This window comes from Protopterus annectens, chromosome 8.part0 (assembly GCF_019279795.1).
Source record: "Protopterus annectens isolate FY-2018-M chromosome 8.part0, PAN1.0, whole genome shotgun sequence".
NCBI classification, from domain to species: domain Eukaryota; kingdom Metazoa; phylum Chordata; order Ceratodontiformes; family Protopteridae; genus Protopterus; species Protopterus annectens.
In genome coordinates, this window is record NC_056741.1 from 1,490,698,925 (window position 1) to 1,490,714,361 (window position 15,437).

General features: G+C 41.4%; 1 protein-coding gene across 1 annotated transcript in view; it reads right to left on the minus strand.

The window, feature by feature from the left end:
- The window catches only part of ZW10 (zw10 kinetochore protein), a 727,093-nt gene that overhangs the window by 318,509 nt on the left and 393,147 nt on the right, over positions 1-15,437 (minus strand). Inside the window, exon 11 of the mRNA XM_044081067.1 lies at positions 6,721-6,792. Within this exon, the coding sequence (XP_043937002.1) occupies positions 6,721-6,792 (72 nt within the window). The remainder of the gene's footprint in view (positions 1-6,720; positions 6,793-15,437) is intronic.

Below are 15,437 nucleotides of genomic sequence, written 5' to 3' on the forward strand. Positions count from 1 at the left end.
CTAGTATGTTAATGTGATTAGATCTCGTGCAGAAAGGAAGCACAATGGAGTGCCACTAAATGTTTAATCATGCAATTCTGAACACTATTTTTGTGTTGTACATATGTGATCACATTCTAGTAGTCAGTAAATTCAGAAACACAACAAGATGGCTGTTTTAAATCAGAAACTTCTAAACACCACAGCATTTGCGGTCAGAAATTTTGTCAAGTACTAGTTCAATGACACAAAGGAATAAAGTCCCAGGCAGTAATACAGGCAATGCAGGACTGAATAGCAATCTCGATGCTACAGAAGCTAGTAGAGGAAGATGGAAGAAATTGGACAGTATTGTCTCACCCAACTAAGAGGGAAGCAGATGGCAAGCTGTGGCAGAAGGCTGTCACTGTAGTCGGTTGCAAGCAGTGCAACGGCAGTAACATGCATGTGCCCACTAAGCATGACATGCTGCTGCCACTCCTGAGCATACGTGGCAGTGCTAGCAGGCTAGTACAGCAGCAGTAATAGGGTATGGATGTTACTGTTAAACAGAAAAGTCTTGCATGGTCGCCAGTGATTCACACCTCCAAGCAGACAAGAAATGAATTAATAGGTGAAGACTCTCACATCTCTTAGTGTATGCAAAAGGAGAACATAAGAGCAAGGAAGAGATGAGATTAATTATCATTTGTAGTTGATATCTGTCACTAAGAAGCCCCGAATTCTACACCAACTCCATTACTGATATTTTAAAATATATGCCCACTTTTGTTTTTTTTTTTCATTGAAATTTACAGCTATGGCCTGCAATCTTTAAATGGTGGAAACTTTTGTAGTTCTACAGAAGAAAAGGCATTCAAAAATACATTCTTCAGATGATTACATTTAACAAAGTCCTGGAAGCTTTCAGAAGAGGGGATTATGAGTCAGTACTGCTAATCTTCTTACATAAACACAATAAGATTTTTAGCACACCAGCCGATATGGAACAAGTATACTGTGCTGCCATAAAAACAAATGCACATTTATACACAGATCTCTTGCACAATTTACAATTTCATTTTTGAATATCTTCTTGAAAAATATCTTGTGTGCATCCTAGACAACTATGTAAGAGGTAAAAAAGTACAGTTCTGTACACTTACCATAAATGTAGATGTTCGAGCGTATTCACTGTTGCAGTCATTACATTTGGATTATCTGCTTGCAGTAGCCCTCAGTTGGCCTGATTAAGAAAGTCTTGGGCCCTGCGTCAGTTGCTGTCCCTTCTTCCATGACGTCAGGTCGTCAGGGGTATAAAACATGCAGCTGACGCCATTACATCAGTTTTTCGCGTCCCAGAAGTCAGGTGCCCCCTAATGGGAAGCAATTAAATCTATAAATACAAATATATACCTCCAACAATAAAGCAGATACACCAAAAAGCTTTTTGAGCATAGTAAGTGAGAGTAGAGGTATAGCCAAAAAAAGAATGGGGGCTGGAGGGAGGGTAACCAGGACTGCAACAGTGATTACACTCGAACATCTACATTTATGGTAAGTGTACACAACTGTACTATGTTCTTCTTGTTTCATTGTTGCAGTCATTACATTTGGGTAGATTCCCACAGCTAAGGTTGGGAGGAGGAATTTAAATAGAATTAGGACCAGCTATAAGGCCCTGCAAGACTGCAGTGGCAAAACCAGCTCTGGATTTAGAGAAAATTGGCAAATGATAATGCTTGGTGAAAGTATGTACAGAACTCCAGGTAGCAGCTTCTAGGATGTCCCTAGTAGGGACGCCCCTGAGAAAGGCTGTAGAGGTAGATTCAGCCCTGGTTGAATGGGGTCTGATGCCCTGTGGGATGGGTTTTCCATGGTGCTTATAGCAGAAATGAATGCAGTGGCCTATCCATTTTGAAATGGTTTGTTTTGAAATAGCTTTCCCCTCTGTCCCTGAAGCAAACAAGCAGTTGTTCAGATTTCCTTTGAGGTTTAGTCCTGTCCAAGTAGAATCTGAGCTGTCTGTGCACATCTACATAGTGCAGTATCCGTTCCCCTTTGTTCTGTGGGTTAGGAAAAAAGGTAGGCAAATGAATGGACTGATTAAGAGCCACACTGGATACCACCTTGGGCATGAAGGATGGACTGGTTCTGAGGGACACCCTGTCTGCATGAAAGATGATGAAAGGTTCCACTGCCATACGGGCCTGTAACTCAGATACTCTTCTTGCAGAAGTGATTGCTAAAAGGAAAGCTGTTTTCCAGGAAAGACATTTTAAATCTGCAGTAGGAGCTGGCTCAAAAGGAGGAAGAGTGAGTTTCTCCAAGACAAAGTTAAGATCCCAGGCTGGAGTTGGAGCTCTCCTGGGTGGCCTTAAATTTCTGGCCCCTCTGAGGAACTGCTTGAGCAGTGGGTGAAAGAAGAGGGGAGGCTCTGTGATATAATGAGCTGAAATGGCTGAGGCATGAATTTTGATGGAGGAAAAGGACAAGCCCTTATGATCTCAGTCAAGCATTGTAGAATCTGAGGTAAATTGGGCACTGCTGCATTCATTCCTTGAGACTGTTTCCAGGCACAAAATCGTTTCCATTTTGCAGCATAAGATTTTCTAGTACTAGGCCTCCTTGCCTCTCAAATGATATCCATCACTGATTTACTGAGGGATGGTAAAGGAGAGATTAGGTAATTAGCCAGGCTGCTAGGTTCAGGGTTTGCAAGTGAGGGTGCAGAATCTGGTTCTCCTGCTGAGACAACAGGGAAGGAGTCTGGGGCAGGTGCCATGGAGCCAAGCGTGACACACTGCGCAAGAGTGGGTACCAGTGTTCGCGTGGCCAGTCTGATGCAATTAAAACCATCCTTGGCTTGTCCTGTTTAATCTTTAGTAGTACCTTGGAGAGCAGAGGCAGAGGAGGAAAGGCATAAACTGATAGGTTTGTCCAGCTGAAGGATAGAGCATCTACTTTCCAAGCTAGCTTGTGGGAAATCCTTGTGCAAAATCTGTCCAGTTGATGGTTCTGGGGGAAGGCAAACAAGTCTATATCTGGGCTCCCCCATTTGCTTGTCAACATGTTGAAAATCCTTGGTTCAACTTTCCACTCATGTGGGTCCATGAGGTTTCTGCTCTGCTATGTATTTAGTTTTCCTGTCAGGAATTGAGCTTGTAGATTCACTTGGTAGCTCAAGGCTGTGTTCCACAATGCCATGGCTAGTCTACAGAGGGGATAAGAATGTGTACCCCCCTGCTTGTTTAAGTACCACATGACAGTGGTGCTGTGCATCTTTACCATTAGTTGTCCTGGAAGAATGTGGTCCTTGAAGGCTGTCAGAGCATACTGTACAGCTAACGTTTCCTTTTGATTTATGTGCAGGTGCATTTGACTTGGGTTCCATTTGCCCTGAATGCACTTCCCTAACAGGTGAGCCCCCCATGCATAGTCTGATGCATATGTTACTATTTGTACGGCAGGGGGTAATGTGAATGGTAGTCCCCTGTTTTGGTGGCAGGCCTCTGCACACCAAAGGAACTCTAGGCATAGTTTCCTCATATGCAGCCTTGCATATGGAATTAGAAGAATGCAGAAGGCCATGAACCCCAAGGCTTGCAGTATTTGCATTGCAGATAGCTGGGTTTCTGTGGCCACTTGTTTGAAGTAGGTTGTCAATGAATCCGTTTCTCAGGCGTGAGGAAAGCCACCTGGGAAGTTGTATTCAAGTTTGTTCCCAGGAATATAATTTGTTGACAGGGTACCAGGTGTGATTTCATTTCGTTTATGGTGAACTCCAGACAAGTCAGTACCCTTTGAACAAAGGCCAGATGATTCAAAAGAATGTCCTGGCTTTCTGCCTGAATTAGACAATCGTCCCGGTTTGGGTATATTTGAATATTTCTTTGCCTGCAAAATGCAATGACTGGAGCTAGGCACTTTGTGAATACCCTGGGCGCAGTAGATAAGCAAAAGGGCAGTGCAGAGAACTGATAGTGCATGTAGCCTGCTTTGAAGTGTAGGTATCTTCTGCAAGACTCCCTGATAGGGATGTGCAGGTATGCTTCTTTTAAGTCTAGTGTTGCCAGCCATGTATTTTTGCCTAGCATAGGAAGCAGCTGGTGAAGAGTCAGCATCTTGAATTTTGGAATCACCAGAAAGATGTTTAGAGTAGAAAGGTCCAAGATGGGAAGCCATGTATTGCCTTTTCTGGGTACCAGGAAAAGTCTCGAATAGAAACCTTGTCCCTTTTCCTCTTCTGGTACCGAATGAATAGCCCCCATGTTTAAGAGAGAGAGAGCACTTGATTTTGGGCCTCTGCCCACTGATTTGGGGGTAGATCTGGCCACCTGCTTGGTGTTGGTAATGTGTGGAAGTGAAATATGTATCCTTGGGACACTACATTTAAAACCCATTTGTCCTGAGTAATGAGTTCCCAGTTTTTGGCCTGCAGACCAATCTTTCTGCCTAAAGGAGCATTCAGTTGGAAAGTGCTTGGAAGTTTTAAAAGCAAGTCATTGAGACAGTTTTCCATAGGGGGGAGCCTTACTACTCCCAGATTTGTGTGCGGAAACCCCCCACTGCTTAGTCTTGTGTGTCCCTTGGGACTGAAACCTGGGGTTTCTGCTGTGTCTGGGTTTGGCTTGAGAAGACCTGGAAGGGGCTGGAAAGGACCAATTTTAAGAGGACCACTGCCTACTAAATATAGGAGGCTGAACTTTTAAGAAATCTTTAACAGTTTGCATAGGTTTAGCTTTAACTTCCATCTTTTTAAGAACTTCCTCAGCCTTGTTGCCAAAAAGGCGGTCCTGATTTAAGGGAACATCCAACAATTTAGCTTTAACATGATCAGGCAAAGATTGCTCCTTAAGCCAAGCATGCCTTCTGAGCACAAACCCAGTAACAGCAGCTCTGCAAGAGGCCTCTAATGAATCAAATCCACATTGCAAAGTATGTTTTCCAACCTGTTCAGCAGAATGCATTAAATCCTGTAATTCATTATTTTCAGCACAGTCAGGAATCAACATCATTTTCTGTTTAAGCAATCCGATAACATGCTGTTGATACTTTAACATATGAAACTGGCAGTTTAAAGCCCTAATGACCAAGGTTGCAGAAGTGCAAACCTTCTTACCCCATCTATCCAGTGCCATGGAGTCTCCTTCAGAGGAGGTAGGATTTTTAGCAGTAGAAGCCTTAATGCCCTTGGGTCCCTGTGAAATAGTCTCTGGATCCGCAATAGGATTTTTAAAAAGAAACTTTTGTGAATCAGGAACCCTGTAATAGCTGTCAGGTTTTCTGGGAGCAGAAGGCAAATAATCAGAGGCCAAACTAGATTCTGAAAAGGCATCATCAACAATGTCTAGTACAGGAGGTATAGCTAAAGGCCTATGCTGAGGCAGGAGTAAGAAATCCCTAAGCCTCTTCTTTGAAACAGAAAAATCCTGCTTTCCCAGTGGAAATGCTCCCTTAGAGTACGTAAGTCTCATCAAAATAAAAATCCTCTGGAGGGGAAACAGAGGGAATAGAGTCCTCTGCATCAGAATCCTCATAAGTAGATAAGGGCAAATCCAGATCATCAGAAGAATCAGAAAAATTAGAATCCTGGTCAGATGATTCATAAACAACTTCAGTCTTAGGTCTCTTAGAAGGGGAGGTTGACTTCCCCTGATTAGAGTTATAAGATCTTCAGCCATTCTTATCATTTTTTTTTTTAGGTATAGAGGCCTGAGCATGTGGCCTGGGCGTCGGTTTCTTAGGCATGGTTCGAGATTTTGGCCTAAATGAAGAAGGAGGCATCGGTTTAATATGCAAGTCCATAGGCTTGAATACACCCTCAGAAGCCGGTGCCTGCACAGCGGCTCCGGACTCATCCAGGGTAGAGACATCCGCAGGTTCCATAATTGAAGCATCTCACGGCATACCGGACTCCGAATGGGTCTCAGTAGAGGCCTGTGAATCAGAAATAGTGGGTATCAGGGGCTGCGAAAGCACCTCACTGAGTACCGGCGAACTGGCGACTGGCTTAGGAGAAGCATCGTCGGCAGCTTTGGACCTCGGCGGCCTGTCTCTTATCTTTGCATTTTTTCGGAACCCTGGTAGTCGGATGGCTAACGAATGACATTTCTGGATAATTAAACTGAGAACCAAAATATTTAGAGGTGAAAATATACTGACAACGGATAGTGCGCTGATTAAATAAAGCACAAAACCGACAGCAAGGTACGTCGTGGTCAGGGTCTAGGCAAGGAATACAGTACGAATGAAAATCTTTGTGAGGTATTTGCTTTCCACAAGTAATGCAATTTTCTTAACTTTTACGGACATCGGTAGGGAGCAAGAAAAAGTTTTCCCAACGGGGTACTTAGCTTTAGTTGAAAACTTTGGTTCTGAAACTCGAAAACGAAAATTTCAGGAGTCGGCTGACGGCACTTGCGAACTGCTTCTGCTTCAGGCACCACACGGCAAGAAAGACTGATGTAATGGCATCGGCTGCATGTTTTCTACCCCTGATGACCTGACGTCATGGAAGAAGGGACAGCAACCGACGCAGGACCCAAGACTTTGTTAATCAGGCCGACTTGAGGGCTACTGCAAGCAGATAACCCAAATGTAATGACTGCAACACTGAAACACGAAGAGCATCTAAAAACTATACATATTAATGACACAAAAACTCCACAATTTGCCAGTCAATACAGAGAAAGTGCAAATTCTCATATTCATTAACGTAGCATACAGCCGTAAATCACTTAATACACTGAAATAACTTACTTGTGATACGTTGGAACTACATCATAAAACAAGTGGAAAATGTTTCTTGTTGTATAGAAAAGCTGCACAGCACTAAGGAAAGACAAAAGAGGAAAGGAAGTTAAACATATTTTGATATCCTTAATCATCAGCAAAAAATCATAGCATTTATATTTCATCTAAAAGCACACAAGGGATTTAGTCTACATAAAAATCTATAGTCTCCAAAAGCAAAGGTATCTTTTATTTTATCCTCTGGAACACTGAAATACTGTAAAGAAGGTAAAACTGCATGACAATGAGAATGGACAGCTGCATAACTTGTGCTCTAGTGCACACTGAAACAAAATAGGTGAAAAGGAGAATCTTTTAGATTAGTTTATACTTTTCTGACATTCATTTAAGACAGAATCTGTGAAACCTGTGTCTTTCATTAGTAACAGCACTTTTCAGTTCTCTTCCTTTTGAAAAATGTAGTTTTACTGGGTAGCACAAGACTAAACTCCACACTTTCATTAGTGACAGCAGTGTTCTGTTCTCTTCTGTTTTAAAAATGCTGTATTATTGTACAGCACAGGACTAAAACAATGAGAGACACAGAGTTGTGGTGAGCCCTCTTGCAAAAGACAACACAGGAGAAGCATTACTATTAAAATACACGAAAGGGAAAACACAAGGGCATGAGAAACACCGGACAAAGCATACAGGGTAAGCAAACTACAGGGAGAAACAAAAGACAGCAGAGTGGCTCACTGTTCATTTTAAGTGCTGCTTCTCTTAACAGGCTTTTTAATATGCATTTTCAAACAGCACTTTTAAGTGCCCTCCCGTCCTTTAAATAGACAGCACAAGTACAGAAGCTGTAACATGTCCTTCTGGGATAAGCAGCAGCATGAGGAAGCCGAAAAACCCCACACAGTGGAAAAGAAAACAAGAAGACTGAAGGCCATACCTCGCAACCTCCAGATCAGAGAATCAGGGACAAAGGACCCTAAAATCAGGGACATTCAATGACACCTAATTAACATAAGATATGCATAAATAAGTGCATCAGTGGACATGCCCACACATCCAATTACACAAAGACAGGTCTAAACCATTAACCCAGCATATTAGCTGCAAATATTGCTGTTACAAACTCAGTTGTTGTTAAAATAACAAGTTTTACAGCATGAAGTCTGAAATGCAAATGTCTGCCATTATTTTCTAACTTCAAATTATAACGATTTACCATTAATCTGTCAGAAAACCTCAGTTTTATGTAAAACAGACTAAAAATATGAGAAAGAAATTAGGACATGTTGCAAAAATCTGTACAGTTGAGAGGTATGTCCCAGCCCCAAAACCCTTACCCAGCACATTAACTGCAAATATTATTCTTACAAACTTAGAAAGTTGCTAAAATAACAGGTTTTGCAGCAGCATGAATTTTCTGAAAAGTATGAAGTCTGAAACGCAAATGTCTGTCATTATTTTCTAACTTCAAATTATAATGGTTTGCAATTAATTTGTCAGAAAACCACAGTTTTATGAAAAACTGAGTAAAAATATGAGGTAAAAATCAGGACATATTGAGAAAATATGTCCAGTTGAGAGGTATGCCCCCAGCCCCAGTCTAAACCCTTACCCAGCACATAATCTGGTCCTAGCCTGCACTTACAATGAACTTACCTGGAAAAAAAAATTAAATCCTTGATCGCAACACACCACTAATTAACCTCCGCTCAGGACCTCCTGGGAATAATTGAGTCACTCTGTCCACACCAGCTGGGGCTCAAAAAACTGCCAAAACAAACTCTTTCTCAAGCTTGGATCCATAGCCATGACTCAGTCGACTTCCTTCAGTCTCTCCCTCAGTTCGATCCAAGATAACTATGTCCCTCGGCTCTCCAGATGATCCAACGAGGAATACTCTGACCTCTCCAACTCGACCATTAGCACCATCATGCCGATGCTGCCTTGATATGTGAACTAAGTGGACCTGATTGAGCACTTGCCACTTCTGCACAACTCAGGAAATGAAGCAGACCAGCTGCATGGAAACCAGCCATAGTAAAGCAACACACTGATTGGCTGAAACATCCAAAGCCAGAACAGAGCTTGCTTTATAGGTTCATAGGTGTTTACTAGGCTAACAACCACAAGGGCCTTCTTAACCTTAGCCATGTATCCCAAATCTCTGACAAGTTCTGATACCCTTGATAAGTGTAAGCATGGGCCTGCGAGATGAACCTTTTAGAGGTTACCTGTATCCATTAGAGACATACGTACCAAACCAGGGATGAATTTCCAGTTTACCATCCAATTGTCCAAGTTGCACTTGAAATGGGTTAGGGAGAAACTCTGCTTCACATGGATGAGGAGCCTGTTCCATAGACAGGGTGGTCTCTGGGATACATACCTATCAATCCAGCAGCTCCTGTTGATATCGCAGTCAAGGTTTAAGTTTTTAGAATGGGTAATTCTGGTGCTGTTTGTTTTGTGGATATGCAGGAGGTCCATTAGAGTGGGGTCTGACAATGCCCTGTATGCCAGGCATAGATCTCGACTCAAAAGCCCGTAGGAGACAGAATTCAGGGGATAGGGCCTTGAGGCGGCCTGCATAGGACATTTTACTTGCACCTTGTATTCTTTTAGTGAGAAACCTCTGTGGATGTTCCAATTGTTGGATATGCCTGGTTAGGTACATACCAAAGGCGGCACTGTACTCAATGACAGGTCTGATGAATGCCAAATACAGTGGAACAATGACTTCCTTGGACTTAGATGCTTTACCGTAAATCGCGTGTGTACTTGCATCCAAATCATGCACTTGGGAAAGTATTTATTTATTTATTTTATTTTACATTTGTTGACCGGGCTAGTCTAATTGGATACATGTCCATTTTCAGTAGAGGCCTGGGGAGATAAGCTCCAACACACACAATTACAATATAAAATGTTGCTACAGTACAAGAATATCACAGCTGATGTTAGTAAAAATACAATACTTATAACAAACTTAATACAAACACTAAAAAAAAAGTTTGTGCAGAAAAAGATGTTTCTATATACATATTTACATTAACTTAAATTGCAAGATCATGGTCTCTGTTTCTTTAAGGAGAAGTCTGGAGTTAGTAGAGAAGAGTAAACGGTGAGGAGTAGCCATTAGTATAAAGAAGATGAGCTAGTCAGGGTTAGTACAGGAGCATAACCAACGTGTTCCAATATATAGTTTTAATTTATGTTTGAAAAGTGTTATTGAAGACAGTGATAAAAGTTCAGTGGGAAGTAGGTTCCAGTGTTTTCCAACAGTGTTAGAGAACAGACAGTCTTCCTGCCAAGTTGTTGGATCTGCATGTACAAACAAGTAATTTACTCGAGGAACGTAAGTTTTTAAGACTGTTGTAAGGGGTAATGAGGCTAGAGAGTATTGGTAGGTTGATACAGGGTCTTATGGGCAATAGCAAGCTGGTGAAATTGAAGCTGATTTTGTAACTCTAGCCATCCTAGCTGCTTTAGATTAAGACAATGACGGGTTCTAAATGGAGTGCCAGTGGCAAATATATTATTGTAGGAGATTGCCAGTTTGTTGAGGTTATTTTTTGACAGATTAGTACATATAGGTGAAGCATAGAGGAGTGTGGTGATTAAGTGAGTGTGGGCTATAGTGGTTCTATAGCTAATGGTGTAAGGTAGGGTTTGATTCTACAGAGGGACCCAAATTTCTTGTTGACTGTTTTTATTGTGTTGTTAATATGAGTATCAAAGTTAAGGTTGCTATCTATTATTATTCCTAAGAGTTTGGTGGTTGGGTCAGGAGATATGAGAGTGCCATTATTAGATATGAGTGTAAAATCTACTGGGGTGGACTTCCAGGTTGGAGTAAAAAGCAAAAGTTTTGTTTTTGTGGGGTTCAAGAGGAGGCAGCGGTTTAAAAACCATTGTTCTACTGTACTAAATGCATTTTGGGTTAGGGACTGTAGTTCAGATAGAGAAGTAGCTGAGCATATTATTGTGGAGTCTTCCGCGTATTGTATACAGGTAGCTTGAGGAATTGCTGAGTGTAGGTCATTAATGAAAATGGAGAATAGGAGTGGGCCTAATATGGAGCCTTGAGAGACACAGAGGGAAATGGGGGAGGGGTGGGTAGATAATTATCCCATACCACAGCCTGCTGTCTACTGTCTAAACATGATTCAAACCATTTTATAGCCAGTGCTTCAAGCGAAAGGGATATGAGTATATTTATAAGTAGCTGGTGGTTAATAACATCGAAAGCTTTAGATAGATCAATAAAAAGTGCAGAGGAAAGAATGTTGTTACGGTTTATGTTAATGCAGTCTGTAAAGGATAACAGGGCAGTGGCGGTACTGTGGCATGGTCTAAATCCATGTTGACAGTTGGCAAGTAAGTTGTTTTGGATTAGGTGGTGAAGTAGTTGCCTATGGATGCATTTTTCCATTATTTTTGGCAGTGGAGAAAGTAAAGCTATGGGACGATAGTTTGAAAAGTCATTAGAGTTCCCACCTTTATGTAGGGGGATAATGTGAGAAGATTTTCCAGATAGTTGGGATGGTACCTTCATTTATGGCTCTGTTAATCAGTATGGAAATGGGATAGGCTATGGCTTTAGCTGCTTTTTGCAGATATTCTGCAGGTAGTTGGTCAGCTGAGGGGGTGGTTGGTTTTAGTTTTTGGAGACGTGAGCAAATGAGGGAAGTTGGAACTGGTTGCAACTGAAATGAAGAAAGTGAGCTAGTAGTAGAAGTTGGCAGATTTGGGCTACCTGGAGATAGTTGATTGGCAAGAGTTTGGATGACCTCTGTGAAGAAGGTATTGAAGGCATTGGCAGGTTGTGTGGGATTCTCAAGGTTAGAGCCTTGTGGGTTTGGCGTAATGGATTGGCCTGGGTGTAGTAGTTTGTTAACGCTAGTCTAAAACTTTTGTGGTTTATTTTGGTGAATTTGCTGGAGTTGGAAGTAAAAGTTTCTTTTATCTAAGAGGATAGCTTTTTTGTATTATTTCTAAGTTATCTAAAGTTTTGATGGTCTGTTGGATTTTTAGTAGTACGCCATTTAGCCCAGGATTTGTTCCCAAGAAGGATTTTTTGCCTGGTTTCTTTTGAGAGCCATGGGGCAGGTTTAGTCTTATTTCTAATACAGCGTGTTGGTGCATGGTAGTCAAGGATGGCTAAGAATGTGGAATTAAAATATTGTACGGCTTCATCGAGTGGAAGGTATTTTATTGGTGACCAATTACACACCTTAAGTTCTGTTTGGAAAAGTTCAGGGTTAAAATATTTTGTGGTCCGTATTGTCCTGAAAGTATTTGGGTAAGTTAGGTTGGTTTTATGTCTGATAATATAGGTCACTGAGTGGTCACTTAGATCATCTGGGAGGGTCCCCACTTTGTATTTTTGATGAGGATTATTAGTGAGAAGCCAATCTAAGGTACTTTCTTTGTTATTGGGTTTGTTAATCCTGGTTGGAGAGGTAACAGTTTGAGAGAAGCCATATAGGTTAATATGGGTAGTGGGGTGTTCAGTATTACAGGACTTCCAGTTGACATTAAAGTCTCCAAGGACTATAATTTCTTGTGGGAGATTTATAGAAAGCCAGTTAAGGATATTAATGCTATTACCAGGAGGAAGGTAGATACAGATGATATATATGGATTTACACGTATTAAGCTGAATCTTAGAAATAAGCATTTTGGCATTACTGACTAGATGTGGTTTAAGGTCTGCAGAGGTAACTTGTAACTTTGCTTTGTAAAGGATTGCTACCCCCCCTCCCTTCTTGGCTGTGCGATCTAGTCTCTGGATATTGTAACCAGGTGGGATGACTTCATTATCTTTAATTGCAGGTTTTAGCCATGTTTCTGTTAGACATAGGATGTCAGTTAAGTGGACATCCAGGAGGGCGTGGAGGTGGGCAACTTTGTTGTTAATGCTACATATGTTGAGATGCGCTATAAAGAGTGAGTTTGAAGGTCTGGTAGGGGTTTGTGTACTAGAGAGGTTAGGGCTGTTTTATTCAGTGGTAGAAGTATTCTTTGGGCCAGGGTTTGTATGAATGTCCCCATCTAGTAAGGAGTGGAGGTGCATTCTACTTATAGGGTTTTGAAGCTTACAATAATAGTACAGTGATTTCTTAGCATTTAGACTGATATACCTGATGTGGGCCAGTCTATGATATTTAGCTTATAGGTAGCCGGGTCTGGATGTGATGTTTATGTGGTTTTGGGAGATAGCCAGCATTGGTGTGGCAGTATATTTGGAGGGGTAATGAAATTGTGGACATATTGGATGTTCCTAGGAGGTTAGCAGATAGGCTATAGTTAGAGGAGGTAAAAGTGAGGCCAAGAGAAATAGTTTTATGTGCATTGGGATATGTAATATAGGCATTATGATGTTTTAGTTTAAGGAACAATGTGGGAAGTAAGGAAATTTTAAACAGGTGGGGTGATGTGACAAGGAGGGTTGGGAGTGCTAATGAGGTGAACCTTTTGACTGGGTCAGAGGTGATGGGGGAGTGGTTTAGAGGAATAAATGTAGGGGAATTGGGGGCAGGGTAGGGGAGCAGAGTGAGCCCGTAGGGCGAATGGAGCGAGTAGAGACAAAGCAAATGAAACAGCTCAAGATGAGCAATGAGTGGAATGCTGACTACTAAAGGTAAGTTCAAGTGTAGGCAAGTATAAAATGATAAGAAGTAGAGTGGTAGTGTTCATAGGAGGATAGTGGGTGTTTACAGAAAAGCAAGAGGTATGTGAAAGAATGATAAGAGCAAGGTAAAGACAGCAGAATGTAGTAGAAGTATACTACAGGATAGTGGGATAGACAAATAAAAAGGACTGGATAAGGGTGCCACCTAGTGGACAGGGAAATTTATTACAGCAGTAGTACTTTCTGGGAAAGGCTGGTCTAGGACTAAATAAGAAGATCTGTTCAGCTAAAGGAGGTAGCAATAAAGAAACTAAGGGTCGGGATTTTGACTACAGGATACAGAGGGAGTATGGCTGCTGGCTGTCCAGGCTGGGAAGCTTACAATTACAAGCAACAAGAATTAAAAATACTAAATGTTAGCTTTACAGCCAGTGATAGGAAAACACATTTCTTTCTTCCTTTCTTGGAAGAGCACAGGGATAAGATTACAGAGCGATGACACAGCAGGTAATTTGGAAAGGGTTAGGGCAAGGAAAGACTCAGCACCAAGGGTTACACAGCTCATCTTGCATCATCCGTTGGAGAGGGGATGAAAAACAAAATAATCTAAAGGTAAATATGGAATGGGTTGGAAGATGTCACAGAAAAGAAGGAAGGCAGGCCAAATGCTCTATAGGCAAGATGGCAGTGCAGTTGAGAGAGGTATGGAGAGATGGGGGTGTGAACTTAAAGAATAGTAAAAATGACCAGGTAGCCCAAACATCGCAACAAACCTTTGTTGCCAAAGTTAACAAACTACTGTTAAGCGCTTTCATCATCTACTGACATTCAGTGGGTTCTGAGGATGTCAGTAGATGACAAAAGCGCTTAACCATAGTTTTTAACTTTGGCAATAAAAGTTTGTTGCGCGTTTTGGGATTCCTGGTCGTTTTTACTATTATTGGAGTTCTTTTGTACCAGTTCTGAGTTCTGCTTGTTTTTTGTAACTTAAAGAAGAACAAATACTGTAAAAGAAGAGATTATGCTGTTAATGAGTCAGACAGTAGTGCCAATGTCATCATCTAGCTAACTACAACAGGAACAGCTACAGAGGAATGGAGCACAGGCAGACAGAAAGCTGGGAATGTCTGATAGGTGGTCATCAGAGGCAGCAACAGCAGACAGATGGAAAGGGGAAAAAGTTAGGAGATGGATGGAGAGAGGCAGGAAAATAGGCAAAGAGGAGACTGGCAGGGGAAAGGACCGTAGGTGATCACTGGGCAGGAGGCTAAGGCAAATTCAAGCATGAAAAACTACTCAAATATGGGATGCCAAAAGACGTCTTGGTTAAATAACAGAACAACAAATGGAAGAGATGACCTGGGCAAATGAGGTAGAGGTTGAAATGAGCAGAAGGACATGGAAGAAAGATAAAATGTAATGTGTCCCAGCAAGGAAGGACAGCAGAAATACAGAAGGAATAGAAGAATGATGTGACAATAACAGACAGGCCAGGGGCTGGAAGATCAGAATAAAGGAAAGTCTAAATGGTACACAAAAGGAGTAAAGACTAGTTTGTCAAGGTATAAATAAGATGTAGTCTCTCAAAGGCAACTTAGCAGAGATGGTGAAGCGATGATCACAGCTCCCAATCCTCTTTGTTCAAAATGTGGAATACAACCTGTTATATTGAGGAACAAATAGTCAAAATGTGGAATACAACCTGTTATATTGAGGAACAAATAGTCAAAACGTGGAATACCTGCTAAAAGGTTTAAAATTGAAAGCTCATAGCATGTTTAAAAAATGTTAATTCAAACTGCACAAAAAAGCTCTGCTGATGAACTGGTTAGGAATCAATATTATTTCTATGGATATAGGCTAAAAATCTTAATAGTGAGTGTGTTACAGACCATTTCAGTGTAGAATTGCATGGAAGATGGGATTTTTAACGCTTAAATGAGGAAGGTTTTTCAAGATAAGATACTGTTGAGAGGTACAGAGCTTGTGGTCAATGACTTCACCACCAAAGATACCAGATGGGGAGGAAAACACAAACAAGAAATCTGGGAGATGCAAAACATTTCTATATTGAGTTCTGAAAGGATGG